This window comes from Argiope bruennichi, chromosome 2 (genome assembly GCF_947563725.1).
Source record: "Argiope bruennichi chromosome 2, qqArgBrue1.1, whole genome shotgun sequence".
Lineage (NCBI taxonomy): Eukaryota > Metazoa > Arthropoda > Arachnida > Araneae > Araneidae > Argiope > Argiope bruennichi.
In genome coordinates this window covers 67276845-67298600 of record NC_079152.1, presented here as the reverse complement: position 1 = coordinate 67298600, position 21756 = coordinate 67276845, and the positions used below count along the sequence as shown (strand labels likewise).

The following is a 21756-nucleotide window of genomic DNA, read 5'->3' as shown; positions in this document are numbered from 1 at the left end:
TGCTCTTTTCCATTTTATGAGGAATACTACTGATTAGAACTATCTTCTGGACTATTCCATTTGATCAAGATTATCATCTCAATGATTTACATACCTAATTTAGACAACTGCTTGAAGTCCAGTCTGAAACGTTCTTTAAATAATAACAAAGAAAAAAAAATTGCTTTTAAATAATTCTAATATAAGTATAATAGAGAATCGTAGCCCAATAAACTTTCTCCTTATAGATATAATAACATACTTTGCTATTTACTTTAAAAAACCATAAAGCAATTGTTTTTTTGTGTACGTATTTAAAAGATGACATATAAATTAATTCTCTAAAAAATGATTCCATAAATCAAATTTTATTGTTGCAATATGTGTTCTGGATTTTATGGCCCAAAAGTTAATTCAATGGGAATTATGATACCTTTCTAATCTAGGCGATAGCCCGAATGTGACAATTCCCCTTATTATTTGATGCACTGCTGTTTAAATAATTTTAATCAACGAAATAATTTTATTTATCAAATTGTTGCTAAAAAGATTTTTTTAAGGTTATCTACTATATTTGTTCCATATCACTTTCTGTCATCTATTTGAAGAAAAGGAAAACCTTTCATTGTTTCGTTCCCTTTTCTAAAACATACCTTCATCTTACATAAGTCTATAATTTGCAACCACCCTCCAATCTGATAGCCCATAATGAAGTGCCTGTTGTTCCATCGACACCTGGAACCCCCTCCCATCAATTCAGGGCACTTTTAGACAGGTGTATCTTTCCGGGGACCCTGCGACGCCCAGAACGCATGCGAACGGTCCCGACTCGAGAAACTTTTCTTTTGGAACGAGCGGCAAAGGAGGTGTGTCCCATATTTTGACCAATCTGCGGGTCGCATTCATTCAAGGTCGTGGGCGGCCAGAATCAAACGTGGTTCCGAAACACTTCTCGAGAAAAGAGCGGCGTGTTTTGGTTAGGATGTCTTCCAATACAAACCATCTGTGTGTTTGATGTCGTGTCACGCTCAGTCAAGCATTCAAATTCACTCCCACACCATGGGATATTGACAGCTGAATACTGAAGTTGACATTGCTAATAGTTTTGGAGGAACTTTTGGACAGTTTGGTAACTTTATTTTGGATTTTGATATTCCGCGCTTTCCAGATTTACGTTTTGTTTTGAGTGCTTGGAATGTTTGATGCTTTAGATATGAAACACTGCTCTTGGTTGTGAGAGTTCATTGTTTCAAAAGAAGTTCGCTCATGATGTTTTATTTCAAATAATTATTTGTAATTACTTTCTCATGTTATTTTTTGTTATTATCATTTGCAAAAAGAAATCTTGAGGAGCACTGCGAAAAAATATTTTTACTAACATTAAAATCAACCTCATGATCAACTAAAATAACAACTGAGAATAGCATAATATCAAAATGAAGATCTTATTAATCTGCATGATCATACTTCTGACAATACAATATGTATCACCGAGACGTCGACGTTCCCAAAATTGTCGGGAAAAAATGGATCAGTCTGCTAGCATGGTGTTTACTGGTACTGTAGAAAAAATATATCGATCCAGATCGGCAACGTATCGTGGTGTTGTTAAAGTCAAAAGAGTAGTCAAAGGAGATACTAGTTTTGCTGATAACACAGTCATAGTGGAAGGGTTTGGTGACCCTAATATTTGTCATAGTGATGTGAGGGAGAGAGATACCAGAATTTTTCTGGTCAGTTTATTGGACAATGGTCACTTGAGATTGAATTCCAGTGTAGTTAGAGTTACTGTGTCCAATCTGGATAAAGCTGTTGCTGCAGTGAAAGGTAAGTCATGATTCTTATAATTTAAAGAAGTTTATTTTAAAATTATAAAATTATTGTTGATTGAAAATTTTATGATTATATGAGAAAATTGCATGATAATTAATTTAAAAATTTAAATTTATAAAAACAACTTAAAATATTGAATGTTTTGCTCGATGTGATGTGAAATTATTATATTTGAGCAATTAAGTAAATATTGTATATAAAATATAAAAAATTTACATGAAAGTGGAAATTAAATATTTTTTTTTACATATGTAATGTGGTTATCTTGTAAATATGTTCAGATTTTATAATGAATCTTTAATATCTTTATTTCGCTTTATGTTCGACTAAAAATTAATGTTCTTTCTGTAAGGAAAAAAAAAATTAGAGATTTTCAGTGTTGCAACTTACCATTCTTGCATAGTCTAATATTGTCTATTTATTTCAATAATTCTTTTTGCATTGTCTAATATTTTATTCTATAATATTGTCTTTTACTTGGTACCTATGTAATGAATATTAGGAAGGTTTAGTAATTATGGAATATATGTAAAAATTAGTTAAATTTTAAAAAATTGTGAATTAAATCAAATTATTAAATGAATTTGTTTTGGTTAAAAGAGTAATTTTAAACAAAAACATTAAAAAAATCTGTTTAATTTTTTCTTCCTTTAATGTCTATTGTTTAGCCCCAAAAGAAATAAAGAAATCTTTCATAAATAACGATTGGAATAAACTTTAAGGATAATAATTAAAGAATAGCATTTTGTATTTTAGTAAAGAAAAATACTATGTATACAATGTGTAATAACTTAAATTAAGAAAAACATGGGGAAATATAATGTAAAGAATTTGGTATCAAAAGTGAAAAAAGATTCAAAAAGTATCAGTTATTATTTGAAAATTATCTCTAAATGATAAAAAAACAGAAATAAAATGTAATTTCTATGACAGCAAACAAATTTAGATGTTACGCTTCGTTTATGAAATATAAAATCATAAACAAATATCTGCCACATATAATGAACATCTTGTGGCTTTCTACACAGCGTTAAAGAAATAAGTTAATTATAAATTAATTGGTTCTAATTTTTCTGGATTTCTCATTTGATTTATTTTATTTCGAATGCTGCAATTTTAATTATTAATTAGCGTTGATGGAAATAATAAAACTAGCTCAATTTCCCATTTCATCATAAACTGAAAAAGGATTCTTACTCTAGTAAATAATCCGTTAATCAAATGACAACTCAAAAATGTAAAGCGGCAGAATTTTAAAATGAAAATATGAATTGCTAATTAGAATCCTCATGCGTGTCGAGAGTAATGAAATAAACATTAAATTATTCCATTTTTAAAGAAGACGGAAATGAAATTTTGAATAAAAACAACACTGTTTGCGTTTATTTAAAAAATAATTATATATTTAATAAAGCTTTTTTAAAATTGTGTATGAGAAAACGCATCATTTTTTAATGACTTTAGAATTAAGATGTTTGTATATGACTGTCTAATCATATAAATGCATTTGAACAAAATTATGTATTATAATGCTTCCGAATCAGATACGACGAAGCTCAAACAGCAACTAAAATAGACGGAAAAATTATTTGATAGAAGCCAATTTAGTTAAAAAAAATTATTGAAAATATATTATTTAGAAATTTTTTATCAAAACTGAAATAATAGTTCAATGATCTTAGATATAACTGATCATAGTTAATTTGGTAATATTTTAAGAATTATAGTGTTTCTAAGGCAAGTAATATTTTAATGAAAGCATAATTGACACAACTAGAGAACTGCAGAGTTTTCATAAAATCTGAAAGTTGAATTCTCTGACCTTTAACTTCCTTAGTCGTTTAGCTAGAACTTTTTTAATTCCTCGTTTAGCTAGAAATGTTTTAACTCCTGGTTTAAATTAAATACTCTGCTTCGTCATGATAATTTTAGTGAAAACGTTTTCCCCACTCCAACAACAATAACACCAAAAAAAAAAACAATAATTCATTTACGAGATTTATTATGTCTATTTCCGCTCCACGAGAATTATTTTGTCTATTTCAATGCCACCGGAGAAGGAACGAAAAAGAAGTTCGAACCCGAATGTCAAAGAACCGTTCCTGGCAAAAGCTTCCAACATAACTATTTCAATGCAAGAAAAAATTGTAAATGTTTTATTTTGCTTCTCTAAGAAGGTGATTCAATAAACCTCTGATTATAACATAAATTCACAATTTTTCTCCTTATACTAAACACTTTAATTTATTTAAACTATGAAAATATTTGGTATGAATTTTAAAAGAAATATGGAAGAACGTTGTTTTATTTCTTCTAACTTCAAATTGCAGTCATGTTTTCAATTGGTGAAAACAAAATACTTGTATTGCATTTGAAAGTTTCGAAAACCCCACATTTAACTAAAAGCAGATTCAGAAGAAACAAGGTACTATGTACTTTTATGTATGTATCTAAATTTGTACCAAAGTATAACACCAGACAAACAGTATAAATAAAATAAGGGTACAAAATTATGTAACAAGGCTTGGAAATGTTAAAGGGAAAGTTGCACTAATAAGAACTAAATTAAAAAAATGGAATCGTTTCGATTTGATTTTAATTTAATGTTTATTTTTTATTATTTTTTATTTATTTAATTATTTGCAATTATTAATTTTCCAAATTAGGAACATGCATGAATTGTTTAATATATTAATGCTCATCAAATCAGGAACAGAATAAAATTAATTCAGTGTACTTCAGAAAAAGGATGGATTTTTAAAAGTCTTAATCAATAGAGCGTGTGACAGGGAATAAAATGAGTTTAGGCATGTTACAAAATTCTAAAAATCTTCACTATTATGATCATAATTTAAATAAATAATTATAAACACATGAATAAAATTTCTAATGAACAGAATAACAGAAAACTTTATATCACCATCTCTTTCAATCTGTATCAATCTTGCTCCAAATCAACTTCATCTTTGGAATTTCATGGAACTTTACAAAATAATACTACAAAATTTAGAAATCCTTAAATATTGATGAAGCATATATATAATATACAAAATATAGGAGAATGACGACTCCATTGAAGTTAGAAAGCTAAAATATAATTTATGCATGCACCAACATTTAATAAAGTGCAATACATTGTTTATATGTTTTAATTATCTCTTTATTATCATTTCTTTGAAAGCTAAATTTTAAAAAGTAAGACGCATTTGTAAAACTTCCTAAGTGCATGTTATTAATAGGTCGCCAGGAAAATTTGTAATTTCCTTTAAACCGTGACCTGGAATGTTAGCTGTAGAAATTTCTAGAAAAATATAGATTAAATATTTGCATTAAGAAGGACATTATAAGTTGGAAAAGCTTTTGGAGACCAGCTGTTCGCCGGAATTACTACAAAATGTGAAAATCTTATCTAATTTTATCTAAAATGGCAAATTTTTAAACAAATTTTAAAAGGCATGTAACATACTATTTTTGAATCCTTACACAGTTATGTTTATTGTGTTATGCGCCTTATCATTTCACCTGAAATATTAACTAAATATTCTGTAATTGAACAGTTAATCTACTTGCATGCCTGTTGGACAGAATCATGCTTATGAAAAAAAATATAAGAATGGGAAGTAAAATTGTTCAGTTGTGTGAACTCATTGTTTCCGTCATACTTCAGAGACTTGTACAGTAAAAATTTCTTTGTCTATATATTTAAAAAAAATTCAGTTTTTACTGAAAGATCATTAAATCGACACAAAATTAGAAATTATGTTCATACTTAGCATTCTTTGCGATAATTACAGTTAGAACATTTCAATGAACTTTAATCAAATGTATAGATTGCTATAAATCTTTTCCGTATCTTTATCCTCAGTTTTTTTTCTTTTTTTTTTTTTCTTTTTTCCTTTTAAAAACTTTTTTTTAATGTTTTGTGATTTGTAATTCACAGAGCAAACTACTTTAATATTATTTTTTGTTTGAATTGCGTATCTACGCTTTTAAAAATATCTGACAGCATCATGAAAAAAAAAAAAAAAAAAAAAAAAAAAGGAAAAAAAGGAGAGCTTTAATCAGCATGACCGAATCATTTTAAATTCAAATGATATCCATAAATATAGCAAGTTTACTTATTTCAACATTCCGCAATAAGCACTTCACTAAATAAATGACTATCGATATTTCACAGTGAATGGGTTCATAAGGAACACGAACATAAGGATTCTTTGAATTCTCTTTGAAATATTAATGCCTGCAGTGATTGATCTCCTTTAAAACATTCAGTTTGCTTTGGAGGCGTCAGTGTCTTTAAAGTGCTCTGCGGTTTGGTGTGGATAGAGCTCTGGACCGCCCTGTTAAAATCAGCCAGTCATTTACATCTAAACGACTTAATTATGTATGGAAGACCTCCGCTCGTGTATAGCACGTGGGGAACAGCAACCGCGTGGGCAGAGCAAATTTGTGCTAGAAAATTATAGCGATAAAAGTGTGTTAAGGTAATATATAATACGGCAGGGTTCACACCTGGCGTGAAGATGTTTTTGTATCCGGAAGTCGATATCTTCAGGGAACTCAACACGCAGTTGAAATAAAAGATAGGATAATGAGCCAGCTTTTTCTTTTCTTTTTCTAAAACTGATATGAAGACGTTAAGAAGAAAAATGACAAATTTAAGAGAAGAAATCAGTGGAAACTGGTAGATTATTTTTTATGAATCTATACGTGCGGGATAAAAATGAGATTGATAAAAATTTTCAAGAACGTTTATACACGATGTTCAGGATGAATCATCTTTACAGATTTTATTCCTTTAAAAAATAAAAAATAAAAAGAAGAAGCGGGATGGGAATGTTTCTCACGGGATATTGAACTGTTTTATTTAATTTGAAATTATTCAAATAATTAAAAGGAAGAATATAATAACTGTGCGATATCCCGACTTAACCAGAGGCCATGCTGGATACTTGATGGGGCCGCCGAAATGCAACTCCACCAAACTACATTTGATAATCCCAAGGAACAAACTACATTTGATGACCCCAAGGAACAAACTGCATTTGATGACTCCAAGGAACCAACTACATTTGATGACTCCAAGGAGCCAACTACATTTGATGACCCCAAGATACCAACTACATTTGGTGACCCCAAGGAACAAATTATATTTGATGACTCCAAAGAACTAACTACATTTGATGACCCCAAGGAACTAACTACATTTGATGACCCCAAGGAACAAACTACATTTCATGACCCCAAGATACCAACTACATTTGGTGACCCCAAGGAACAAATTATATTTGATGACTCCAAAGAACTAACTACATTTGATGACCCCAAGGAACTAACTACATTTGATGACCCCAAGGAACAAACTACATTTCATGACCCCAAGGAACAAACTACATTTGATGACCCCAAGGAACCAGCTACATTTGAGGACCCAAAGGAACAAACTAAATTTTGATGACCCCAAGGAACAAATTACATTTGATGACATTGGACCCTTGCAAACAATAAAGAACCCTCTAGAGTAAACGCATATTGGTACAGGAAAAAGAATAATAATAATTAAAAAAACTTTACATTTCACATTACATATTAGGTTGCGAAACATTAAAAATACATAAAATACATTAAATGAGTGTTAACTTTTTACATTAGGAGAGAACTAAGTGCAAAAGATTTGACAAAATGTCCCTAATAGAAGATTTAATGACTGGAAAATTGAAAGGGAGAATATAAACAGAACATAAATAAATAAAAAAAACTTATTTTACTGGATAAAACTTTCATAAAATGCTTCAGTATAAAAAAAACAACAATGTAATTAAATGTAACAATGTAAATAAAATTTTACAAAAAAACGAAAATAGAAAATTGTGTTAAAAAGTGTCTTTATATATTTTTTAGAATCAGATAAAACACATTAGGCAAAACTCAGAATTTTGTTTTCTTATATTGAGAACAATTGTCTCCGTCTTTGACATACAACATTTCTATAACACATCAGGACATTTTTTAAACATATTTCTAATGCAATAAATCGAAGAAATGATATGTTGATCTATTTCAATGATATGTCATAATCTATAGTTTAAAATATCGTTTGCAATAATCTTTTCAAATGATTCGAATTATTAATAAAATTACTAATGCAAGTATAATTGGTTTAATATTAAAGAAAAACTTAAGAAATAAAAAAAGAAACGACTCTTCAAAATCGTTTATTAAATGTATTTTATACTTCATAATAATACTTCATAAAAAGGTTCTAGTAATATTTACATTCCAAAGGACAGTTTTGATATGAAGGTGTGTAAAAAAATATTTGATAAATTTATAAACTTAGTATGATTAAGCGAATGTATAGATAAAACTAAAAAAGTGCACACCAGATATTAAAAGCATGAATGAAAAAATTAAGAACATTTTTAAATTAGGCGAACAAGAGATTCCTTCAGTTAATTTCAACGGAAGTGAAATTAAAAATGCCAAAATGATTTTAAAATTTTATTAAATATTGGTGAAACTAAAAAAAAAAAGTTTTTTTTAAAATAGTTATTGGGTATAAAGTGCAGATAAAGTAAATACCTCTATTTCAAATCTCAAGAGGCCCTATCAAACCATTCTCCAATTATAAAGAGTAATTTTTTTTACAGCTTAAGTTGAAAATGGCGAAGTTCTTTAGTTTCCCATTTTGTGCTTTTTTCTTTTTATCGGAAGATTAAAATTGTAGAGAGTGAAAAAAAGTAGAAAAAATTAAAAAAAAAAAAAAAAAAAAAAAAGATCTCCTTTCCCACTTACCCCAAAAAATAAAGTTACTTGGAAATGTTTGAAATAAAGGATTCACATCCTTTATGAAGATTAATTATAATACATTAATCATATATAAGTTTTTCGTATAAATAATTTTTTCAAGATTTCTGAGAACATTTCTTACTCGATTTGACATATCTTGCTTCTGTATGGAGAAAAAAATAACACAAAAAATAAAAAATAAAAAAATAATAAAATAAAAAATACGCTTCATAAAATCTTTTTTTTTTTTTTTCCTAAAACCGTGATTTAGTTTTAGAGTGATCTAGTTTCTAGAGTTCTGTCTGTTTAATTCTAATGTGCATTTGAGCAAAATGCTTTTAGTGTGACTAATGAATATTTTAAGAATCAAATCTATATATAAAATACAGCGATTGAAGAAAATTACTTCTAATTGTAATGAAAATAAGACATTTGTCTAATTTTCATGTTCACAAGTAATTTTCGTAAGATAAAAAAAAAGAGAACATAGTTAAAAATTCCTAATAATCACAATGTTCTTTTCTGTTTTTAATAATAAAGGACTTTTTATTTCTTGTTCGCCAAAGTGAGAACTTGTTTAGTTAATTAAACATTTTTATAAATGAAAAATAATTTTTAAATTAATTAAATTGATAAATTACATTTGTAATAAAATTTACTTTGTTACATTTAAATTTCTGATATCTTAACTAAAAAAAAATTAAAAATAAGTTCTTTTATCTTTTAAGCACATTTTTTGTCTTTAGAGAAAAAATAAGGGCGAAAAATGCACTAAAATAATACCAAATTTCTCTTAAATATTTGGAGTTTCTCTGCAATAAATACGAAATTTCTGATCTGAAATAAATACAAAATGAAAAAGAGATATCGATAACAAGATAGATATAGCAATGATTATATACTCAGGTTTTTTGTATGTGAAACATTTGTAATTTTGTGGTTACTGCACGTCTGTAGGCCAGAAAGCACTTTATATTAATATTTCGTCTAATAAAGTTATTTCATCTGAAGAGTTGATTTTGAACATTAAATGCATAAAATTTATTAGGCTGGAAATTTAACAAATGCATTTATTCGTTTATCGCTAAAGAGACCACTGAGATAAGATTTCTTCACTCAAATAGACTCAGAACAAGTTCTAATGGTAACAACATCAAATCAAACAAGAGGGAATTATTCCATTACCTCCACCGCTCTTTTTTAACACTGCCCCTTAAATAAAATAAAGAATGTGATGCTAAAAGAAGTGAAAACAGATCACGCAAGTGATTGTGGTGAGGTGCTAAGCACGCAACCTTGGGCTACATCCGATTTTGACCCGGACTTAAGCTCTTGGCGCTGAAGCAACTGGTGTCAGTGCTCTTCTTGATTTTTTTTCCTCTTCCGTCTTTGCTTGTCGACATCTGTTCGCAGATTCTCTTTTAAAACTTCGCAAAGAACATCAAATCCCCTCATATTTACCACATGTTGTTTCCTGGGTACTAAAAAAATACTGTCACGTGCGATATCTAGACTCTTAATGACTCGGTGATCACTAAATTGACTTTCACACGTGGCTCCGTTATGGGATGCTTGTGACGTCATAGTAGAATTCTTTTTGCGTCTTGTCTCACTGGCGAGTTGTTGTGGTGCTGAAGGATTTTTATCGTCTGGTTTTTCTATCCGGATATTAGAATAAAAAATATCCGTAAGTGAAAAGCTTATATGAACAAGTATGTTTTTTTTAAAAAAGAAGGTTGAAAGAGTACGTTAAAAAAAATGTGATAAAAAATGTTCTTAAAAGAATTTTTATAAATTATTTCCTTATTATATTGTTATTAATTATCATCAGAGGCAGAATTGGTCGTTGAATCCTTTATAACTTTATTTAAAAAAATAATTTTGTCTTTATTTATGTAATGATATAAGTAATCGTGAAAGTGAAATTGCTGTCAATACCAAAAATATTGAATGAAAAATGGAATATTTCTTCGCGAGCATGGGGGGTGGAGGTGGGACAGGGATTCGAAGCTGCATTTTGTTATCTAATTAATATATTTAGAGACCCTCGTTTATGCTTTTACTTTTAAGTTTCAGATAAAATTCGAACTGTTCTGTATTCGAAGAATATAGAAAAGGAGAAAAAAAATTAGTAGCATTGAACCCTACAACATAACTATTAAAAAATTATAATTTGAAAATTATTTAAATGAAAACCATATAAATATATACATATTTAATAAGATATAAGATAGTAAAAATAGAGATAAAGCTAAGTTTTCAAATAAATAATAAATACTGTAGTTAGAAAGACTAAATGAAATAGTAAATAAAAACGGATACATTACGAATGCATTTACGAATAACTAATTAAATTTAAATACTTTAGAAAGAATGTTATATTAAATTCCTTTAGCCAATTAAATAAAAATTACAGTCTGATGCCTGTTGTTTTTCTTCAGGATAAAGGCTATAAGGGAATTTTATGATATGCAGACGAACAAAATAATAAATTCATATCTGTATAATTTTACTGAACCAAAACGTATTTAAATGAATTCCTTTAAAAAAACATTTATTCTTTAAATACATTGTCGATGAAGCAAAGAAAATGAATATTCGATAAAATGCTTTGAAAAAATAATTAATTTTGAAAGTAAAGTGAAATTAGTCTAAAATTTTCTCTAAAATGAATTATTTTCTCTTGGACTTTTTACTGGCGAGAACAGCTCTGCAGACGATTTTTGTATATGTAAATTCCTCGTAGACTCACCGAATGTTTGTAGTGTCTAGACTCAGTAATTGGATAGACAATTCAAGCATCTTATTTACTAAAACGAAACGGAGACACCTACCTGTTACAGAATGCAATGAATAAAATTTAATTTATTCACTATTTTTTTTCTGTCCATGTCGCATTTAGTCTTGTATTTTTCTATCTAATATTTACAAAAGAGGGATTATTTCTAAAAGTTGGACTGGAAAGTGAAGACACGTACATCACATAGCTAAGAATGATAAAGGTCTTTTTTGCTACCGTATTAATTTAATTTACTAATGATAAGATCTGATTAAAATCCATGACTTCCTATATCAGATCTTTTGTAGCTCTATAAGCAATAAAAATAAATAATTTTGATTTAATATAATACCAAATTGATCAATAAAAGGATTCTTTTAGATAGCTGTTTTTAATCACAATTTTATATATATATATATATATATATATATATATATATATATATATTATAATTTTCCAATTTTATTTTTGCTGGTAATTAAATTTTATATAACGTTCGAAAATAATGACTATTAAAATCTGATCAGATTTTGATAGTCATTATATTTTAAATCTTGTAATTTTTCAAATCATTATTATTGGTCATGGATTTTAATCAGATCAATTCTTCTTTGAACGATATTGTAATTTTGATTCAGTGTTTATTCAGGAACATTATTTTAATGTTTTTTATTATTAAATTTATTAATGAAGGAATTTTTGTAATTAAAAGTAAAATGGAATGGACTTTCGTATTAATTGTCCATAATGTAATTCATGGGTTTGCCCATTATGGAATGTCTTTAAAAAAAAAAAAATTGTCAAAGTAAAATATTTAAGCGCAATGGCGTAGAGAGGGTAAGTTTTTAGAATAAAATATCTTAAGCACAAAGGTTTTGGACTTAATTTTTCATTGCAATCATGGAATATTGTCTCCTTTTGAGGGGATCTTCAGGATTTTATCAGTGTCGCCTTATGCCAAACTCTCGATAATCATATGAGTAAATCATATTATTATTTACCCAACAGTTCTGAAAAGCGATCACCAGAAATAATGCGTTTGGCAGAAGATTAGGGGATCATAGGCTCTGATGTGGTTACTCGTCTTCCAGGAATAAAGGAGGGTGTTAGGGGGATTGTGACAATATCTCCATACCAATTTCTTTTGTTCGCTGAAACGTGGAAGAGGATTTGATTGCTTGGTATAGTACTAAATTTCTTTGATATCAATGGCCCCGATCAATTTATTTCAAATATCAAGTAACAGAAACGAAGATAACTTGAATGAAACTTGATTTGAAAAGGATATTTACCCATCAAGTTTACCCAATTCTTTAAGCCCATCATATTTATTCATTTTTTTTTTTTTTTTTAGAGTTTATATTTTTTGAAAATAATGATTGAAATCCAAACATTTCCGGTTTGAAAACTTTTTTTTTTAACTTCTTTGTATCAATTAAAAAAAATTGTTGAAGAGTTGGTGTTTTTTCGATTAAATTATTGGTGAACTTTATTGGCTAGCTTAATGATTTTCCCTATAAGTGAAAGTTAATGAAAAAGTTATGAGCAGGAATTGTGACTGGATATGTAAATATGGGACTTTAAGTTATATTTGGCTTACATTAAACATCAGATTTTTTTTTTTTTTTTTTTTTTGCAGGTGTCAAAGCATATGTATTGATAAGTGTGGGAACGGTGCATTCCTTTTCTTGTTTCCAAAATAAATTGTCATGTATCAAATAAATGGCAAAAAAGTGAAAAAATAATTTTGATTTTAATAATGGATTTCTATTTGTGTGAATAGAATTTGGATTTTAAAAGAAATAAACTTTTCAAATGCTGATATTTTTGTAATTATAGTTCGATAATTATGAATATGTTTTCATATTTTTACAATTAATAGTGTAACTACTGTTATAGAGAAAAAATAATAATAACTAGTTAAAACTGGCATTAAAAGAATAGATTTTTTTTATATATTTAGAATAAAGTCATTTCATTAGTAATCTTTTTTCGTTTATATTAATTCAGATTAACTTACCTACTTATTGAACTAAATATTACTTTAAAGAATGTTTTCTCCTTCTTGAAGACAAAAAAAAATCATAATTATATCTTAAATTTTGTGATCATTCCTAAAATCTTGTTCCTGGAGTTTATATATATATATATATATATATTCTTCTAGGAGGAAAGAAAAATTGTCCGAAAAACAAAGACAAGGGGGGGGGAATGAAAATAGGGAGGGGGGAGTACCAGAATAGAACCATGCCTTAAAAAAGGAGAAAGAAATCGTTGCACCCATTGGATACAGTTACATTCATGCCCAATTGTGTTTCCTTCTCAGGAAGAACAGTGAGGAAAAACAAAGCTAGGAAGTGAATGATGCCATAATTAGAAAAAGAAACAACGGTCTTGTAATAAGCCGGCGCAATAACAAGTGTTCATTGATGACGTTCTTTTTCAAATAAAATTATAACGATGACTAAATAGGTACGATTCTCATCGGTGGAGAGAGGAGAGACGGTGACCAATTTGTCGCGAAACAGCGGAAGTCAGAGTTTAATGAAAAATTACCGATTGTTCGGAGCAATGGCGAAGTAATTCCTAGAACATTGGAATTACAACAGAATATTCATTAATAAAGTTTTTTTTTGTTCAATAGTATTAAAAATTGTCCTATGTTTTTAAAAAAAAATATCAAAACAGAAGATTATATAGTATTAGCTCCAGTTACAAACAGAGCATTAAGTTTCGTTTATGCACATTTCTAAAGAATAATTCTCTTCCACAATTAATGTTTCTGACGAATAATTGCTGATGCTCCAATGAAAATCACCGCTGGAACGAAACTGAATTTAACTTATGAAAGAATTTTCTAATTCAGTACTGAGTTATTCATTTTAAATTTTAAATTCCTTTCGTTTTAATAAATCTATATTATGACAATTAAGAATGTGGCTTTGTATTTCTATTCAACCTCATTTTATTTAAAAGGAGCTACAAAAAAAATGTTTTTTAAATGAAAAGAATTTATATAAAAGTAACTTAGAGCATCATTGGATATTAGATAATTTCAAGTAAGTGTGCGCGCGCGTGTGTGTATGTGATTTGAAGAACCATGCGTAGAATTCTTTAGAGATCCTAATTTCAAGGAAATAGTCATATTTTTATCTATTATTAAATTTCTTTGCAAAACCCATGGCGAGTATGATATAGAGTACCGAATAGGAAGCCAGAGAGCGAGCATGAGAATATATCTGGAACTTATATAATTTTAGAAAACAATTAGCCGATGCGGCGTTTTGATCACGGAGAAAAATAGTAGCGTAAGTAATTCAGAAGGTAAAGTTACAGTGAAGCCGAAGTTCGAACGATTCATAAATTATTTTTACAACCTAAATTAATTAGAAATAATTACGCACGCATATATATAAATAAAATTTAAGATACTTTTTAGTTACATTAAAATAATTATTCTGACTTTAGGAATAAGTTGAGATAAAGTTTTTTCCAATTCTCCAAACATTGCGATGATCCCAAATTTAATTTATTGAGACACAGCGTAGTTGCGTCTTAAATGCCAAAGAAAAGCACTGCCCGCAAATCCGTGTAATCACACATCAGCTACTCATTGTTAATCGCAATACGTTGCAGTTAACGGCAGCAATTGCCTGATGTCCATAAATTCTTTGTCAATATTTCATCATTCTGATGGCTTGCATAAAATATACCATCGCACATCGGAAAGCATTTACCTTTCATAAGAAAGCAATGACGAGGATATAAGATGGTATTTTCTAAAGATATATTGTGAATTTATTGGTAAGAATAGAAATACAGGATGGTAATAAAATACTTTTTCCTGTTTGGCGACATCTACAGCTAAAACGAATGAAAGAAATGAAACCACATTTCTTATACAGACTCTGGTGGGCATGGGAAAATAAATTCCACAGAAGAAAAAGATTGGTACTAAAATTTGTCGATAGGAGAAATATTGGTGCTGCTGCCATGTGCGAATGAGGAAATTCGCATTTCGAAGTGGATTATGTAAAATTCCTAGTGCTTGCGTGTCAGCAACGTCATCCATTCCTTGTAAAAGGTAAGGAACCTGCAAATGACCTGTTAACAGTTCGTTCTTGACTATTGATGTGTTCTCGATTGTTGTTAATGCTGTTCGTATCTTGCAATTCTGACACAGTTGCAGAATTCCGTTATTCCTGAATTGCAGCAACGAAATGTCATTAGGGACATTGTATGGATGCAAGATGGGGCTCCTCCACACGTCGCCCAATGTGTTCGACCAGTGCTACAACACTTTGCTGATAGAGTCATCTCTAACAACTTTGCAGTTTCGTGGCCACCGCGATCCCCCGACTCATTCATATGGATTTCTGGTTCTGGGGTTATCTGAAATCTAAGGTGTACACGCCTGGTCCACGAGATGTGTCAGAATTGCAAGATGCCATAACACGTGAAGTTATGCAGATTCCTCCTTTCATGTTACGTTCGGCATTGTTGTCCACAACCTCTCGAATGCAATGCGTTGTCGCCTGGGAAGAAGGACACGTTGAAAACCTGTAATTATAACTTTCCATTCCAATAAAAACTTTTTTTCTCTTTCTTCTCTGTGTTGTCATTAGTCCTTTATAATGCTCTTCTTTGCATATGCTTTACGGCGGCAATTTTCGTCACACGCTAATCGTTCCAACGTTTGTGGTTTTTCAATACGCTGATCAATTTGCGCAAGGAAAAAGTGGGTGTTGCCATTCGAAAATTTCAAAATTCTCTCACTGTAACCGTAACCGTGAACCCTGTGTTGTTTAGAATCATCACAATCTCCAGCGCATACCTTCAAACAACCATGTTTGAAATTTTGGTTCGATTGGTTGAGTGGATAGGCCGCTGGGGTTTCATATATAGGGGAAGTTTTTTTTTTGACCACCCTGTATTTCAAGTCATATCTGTCAGTTAAGTTGCCCATTCAAATCTAAAGGCGCTCTAATCAAGACAATTTAACTCAAAGAAATTTCCGTAAAGTGGAGCAAGTAATTTATTGAATGTCAACCGTTAATCTTGATTGAAAATGAAAGAATGATCTATTCTTTATTTCAAAATTGATAACATTAAATATTATAGTGATCAACTAGATAGCTATTTTTGTGTGCAATTGAATACATCGGCTCGGAACAGAGATTAATAAAATAATATAAAGTAATAATATAAAACGAATTATAACCTATTAAATGGTATTTACTGTAAAACAGTAAGTTATGAAAAAATGATGCACCAAAAAAAATTATATTCTAAATTTTTAATAACTTCAGTATAAAAATAAATCTATTTTAAATATTAATATTGACTTTATTTAACTGGAACTTATTTTTTATTATCAATAACATTATTAAGTGTTTGAATGATAAATTTTTTATAATAGTTATTCATATTACCAGATGATTAGCTTAAGTACATATGTTGATACCTTTAATTCCTGAAGTAAGCTTAAAATGATGAAATATGCAGTAAGGATCAACATTTTTTTTATTTTAATTATTATTTACTAAGTTTTGCCTGTGCTTGAATTTCATAAATTATTAGAAAATATTCATTTCATTTTTTTTCCATGATATTTATTTTGTTTCTCAATTGATTTGTATTTATACAAAGTTGAATATTTTTCTAATGAGATTCATGCGTTATTAAAAAAATATATATATTATAGTGGCGGATAACAATAATGTAAATTAAAAAGAAAAATACTTAGTTTAAGAAATTTTAAATTTCAAAACTGTAATTAAAACCCCAAAAATAAAAATAGGCTAACAATTTTGTTGAAAGTCATCTATAAGAAAAACTTTTTTTTTAAAGCTTTGTATGAAAATAATTTTTATTTTCACACAATTCAACCCCTTAAGAAAAAAAAAAAGAAGCAGTCCCGATTTAAAAGTAAAAACAATCTTTTTTTTTTAAAAGAAAATAAAAGGAAAATTTAAGTATACAAAGGCACCCCTTTCCACGTTATTTACATTTCTTATCTCTGGAATGTGACTGCTCCGTCTTATCTGAGTAACGTAAGAAGGCTATTCAATCATTGCGCCATGTAGCGGTGGGATTAAAAAAGAATTTTTCCCCGTCTTTTATTTACTTTTTCCCTGTATCACTCTATCGGGCTTACGTAACTTGTCAAGGCAGAACCACCTTTAGCCTGGAAAAGAAGACGCCAACCTCGAGATTGATCGTTCGTTTTGCAGAGTGATGGATCCTATCGCAGGCAACGACTTTACAACTGTGTCTCGCACACACTCGGCCTGTCATTACTTCAGCATTCTTAATGGAATACGTGGTCATTGGGATGAAGAAAAAGGAGGCAACACTTTTGTTGAAAACTTGTGGAGGAAAAAAAAAAACAATATCGGAAAAAAATTACTCGAATGTTCTAAGTTTCATGCTTAAAATTTCTCTGCACAATGAAGTGAGAAATTCAAATTCTTGGTGTTTTTTATTTCGCTATTTATCTAACTTTTGAAATGTTCACTGGGGTTGTTAATTCAGTATTATAACACATTTTACGAAGAATTGCATTCCAGAAATATGCGAAGGTAGACGTTATCTTGGATCAATCCGTTTAAAATGAAGAAATCGTTTTTAATCATAAATGTTTTTGTATCAAATTATTTAGACAAACAAACAGAAACCTAATAAAGAATAAAGCAAAAGATTGAAATTAACATAATTTCCTTTGTTACATTATTGAGATTTGCATTATTCTGTCACAATGTCTACATATTTAAACCCAATTCATTTAAAGTTTTTCTTCATGTTTATTATTAAATGCGTTACTTCATCAAGTGTAACTACAAAACAATATGTTTCTTTAAATAAATATTTTTTTAAGTAATAATTCCTTTCGTTGTTTAAAAAAAAACGATTTGGTGGTTTCTCCATTCAGTTTGAGGGGCCGCGGTGGCCTGGTGGTAAGGTCTCGGCTTCGGAACCAGAGGGTTTCAGGTTCGAGACCCGATTCCACCGAAGAACCGTCGTGTAAGGGGGGTCTGTTGCACGTTAAATCCATCCTGACCAAATGTCCTCCCGCTGGTGTGGTGTGGTGTGGTGTGGTGTGGAGAGGGGGTGCCAGCTCAGGTGTCGTGCTCGTCATCTGACAGGGGTTCAAAATTACGAGGTCCGTCCCAAAATAGCCCTAGTGTTGCTTCAAACGGGACGCTAATATAATTAAACTAAACTAACTAAACTAAACCATTCAATTTGATACACATTCTTCTCCCTTTTTCTTAATTATAATTTTATTCACAACATAAATTATCTGAAGGACTTCTTAAATTTTAAACTTCCAACAAGTGAAGAAGTAGAAAATGTTAAAGAAGAAACCTTCACGATTCCATTTGTTTCCAGAAACGTTATTTTCAAATCCAAAATAAGAAAAAAAAAAGAAGAAAAAAATCAATATTAATTAATGATAAATAAGAAAATATTATTTTGTACACTTTTACACAATAAGCCTTTAAATAATTTCATTCTCTTAAAGCTTGTCCGTAAAAACAGAATAAAAGAAATTTGGAAAAAAATAATTACTTAAAAGTCTTTAAGTTCAAGATATACGATTGACATCTGATTCGCAATCTTCTTCATTCTAAGAAATTCTGATTTACAGGAATTTTCAATATCTTTTTTCTAGGAACAATGGAAATTTTAACCAGCCCTCTTGTGGAAAATGCGATTTTTCACAGCGATTTCATGCCACCTCTTCACTAGAAATTCCAATACATATGCAATTGATGATGTAATATTTAAATTTTTTATTCCACGTAACAAACATACCTGTATAGAAAAATAATCTACAAAGTATATTCTAAGCATTTTTTTTTTTTTTAATTTTAGAAATTCTTAGATAAAATAAAATTATACGATGTAAAAAATGTTGTAAAATTCTCAAAAACAGCGCAAAAGTGGGATTTTGTTTTCTGTGTACTATTTTGAAACCTCTAATAGATTTATGTATGCAAACCACATTAATCGTAATTATGATCAAATGATGATTTCAATACCCGAAGCGACATCCAGCTTTCGAAACTCTAATATCATAAATAAGACTCGTAAGAAGCTGTGTCGAAGTGATGCTAAGTGATGAACTGGTAGGTCATTTCACTCCCAATCGCCATTAATGACATGTTATGATTTTTTACATGGTACATTTTCGCCGGTACATGTTATGATTTTTTCTTCTAGACATATTTGACTTGGAAAAGTCTATCGGACTAATCTTTAGTTTTCATGACGCGCAGCGCCGTAAGAATAGCATTCAGGACAACTATACTTCCTTGTCCCCGCCTCCTTTTCTCGTTAACTACTCCCCTGTCAAGGAATATCACAAGAATGCCGAAGCTTTTGTATTTGCATTATGAACGTTTATTGGATTTTTATAATTCTGTGTATGTAAGCGATGTAATCTATATTTTTAAACTTTTCATTGTCTATTGTTAAAATGCTCTATACCTTATGAGTGAATGAGTTTGTGAGGCAGTAGTGTGAAGATTAAAGGGCAATAAGATAAGGGATATAGATGATCCGGGTAGCAATCTTAGGGCGTGCCATTGCGACAGAACATTAATGTATTTATATTACAATTTTGAAAACATCGTGTTAAGGTATAAAATAATGGCCATGCCCCGGAACCATTTACACTCCTCCCTGGGGGGGGGGTACTTCGTTATTGAGGGTGAGAAACTTCTAATATGGTGTTTGATGCAAAAAGGTGGGGATTTGCTTCTCCCATTGATTGCTTCTCCTTAGGGAAGGGTTCTATCGTGGCTGGTGATGGCCTTTAGGACTCAAAACACTTCTCACTAGTGCTGCTATAGCGGCGGTCTGATCATTCAGGGTTTTTCTCCCGTGGGCCTTCGAGGTGGGTCGGAGAGGGATATGACTTTGTAGCGGTACTACAAACTGAAACTAAAACTGACATTTGCCATGAGGTTCAAATTGACAATGCTGTAGCGGTACTACAAAGTGCAACTACAAACTGACATTTGCCACGAGGTTCAAATCAAATTGACAGTGCCGCTTGGTGGTTATTTTTGATCTCGGCAAGTATGCAAATGAACGACTCCTTCAGTCTATTTTTAAACCAGCGAAGCAAGAAAGAAAGCACTGCCGCGACCGGAACGATTCTGACTTAATCTTTAAGCGTGTTTCACTAATCTTGCAACTGTACAAAGTCTTGTAAATATGTTGTAATTAAATTTTCTTTAAACTTAAACCTTGTTTTCTTAGCTCTAGCATATTTTAAATTAGGCAGGCAAATTTGTAGGTTAGGTAATTGAAACCAGCACTAACCCACAACTTACTCTCGCTAGGCCACTGCAGTGCGGGTGATAAATAAATATATGATCGAACATAGAAGCTGTGTGTTTTAATGTTAGAGTAAAATTCTGCTTCAAGAGATTAATTTTTTGTTACATTTCCTTCTTCGGTCTTAATTATGATTTCATTTTTAAATATCGGAATTAAAACACTTGAACCATAAATTAATAATAATAATAATAACTTCTATTTCGCTTTCTTTGGATTCATATATGACTTGAAAAGGATTTTTAGATATGATATATGAAATACAACTATTATATAATGGAACCTTTCACAGATAGCAGATCACTGTAGCGAAATAAAAATAAAACCATTAATGTTACAGTGTAAGCAGTCAAGTATTCTCTTGTTTAAACAAATCGATGGAAATGTTTCTTTCAACATTTCAACTACTGCACATTTGTTCCCCCTGCTTCTCCCCTATTTGAGGAAGTACTTGACCGTCTGCAAAAATACCTGTTTTCCGTCTTGGGGAGGATAATTTAATTGCTTGAAGTAAAACTATGATTATTTTTTATGAATCCCTGAACACATAAAATATAAATATATGTTTCCTTTCGATATCTGAAGCATGACATGTTTTTATACATATTTTTTATGAAAAAAAAATTCTGAAATGTGACAATCAAAAAATTTTTTTTTTTCATATTGTTTCTTAAACTAAGATTTTGGCTTCATATCTAAACATATAAAATTATGAATCATAATCCGAATATCATCCTGGAAATTCTATCGAGATCTTTTAAAAAGTAAATTAAATTTAAATATCATTTTTAATTCAAGAATTTCCGTTAATTTTTTGTAAAAAGTTCTTTAAAATGATTTTTTTTTATCAATGAAAATACATCTATTCTTGAGTTATCTTACTTTGGAATAACGAAGTAATATTTATCTCAGAAATGAGACAGCTTTTTTTAATATCCGATTTACATAATTTGAGATTTTTTTTAAAATATTACTTTAAGCAATTCTCAGTTAGCGTAAAAAAATTTTTAAAAGAAAAAAGCAGTATT

The 21756-nt window shown here is 29.8% G+C and overlaps 1 protein-coding gene across 1 annotated transcript in view; it reads left to right on the top strand.

Annotated features, from left to right (window-relative positions):
- Nucleotides 1-941: 941 nt before the first annotated feature.
- LOC129959235 (agrin-like) overlaps nucleotides 942-21756 on the top strand; it is a 149170-nt gene continuing 128355 nt past the window's right edge. Inside the window, exon 1 of the mRNA XM_056072062.1 lies at nucleotides 942-1806. Within this exon, the coding sequence (XP_055928037.1) occupies nucleotides 1416-1806 (391 nt within the window). The 5' untranslated portion in view covers nucleotides 942-1415. The remainder of the gene's footprint in view (nucleotides 1807-21756) is intronic.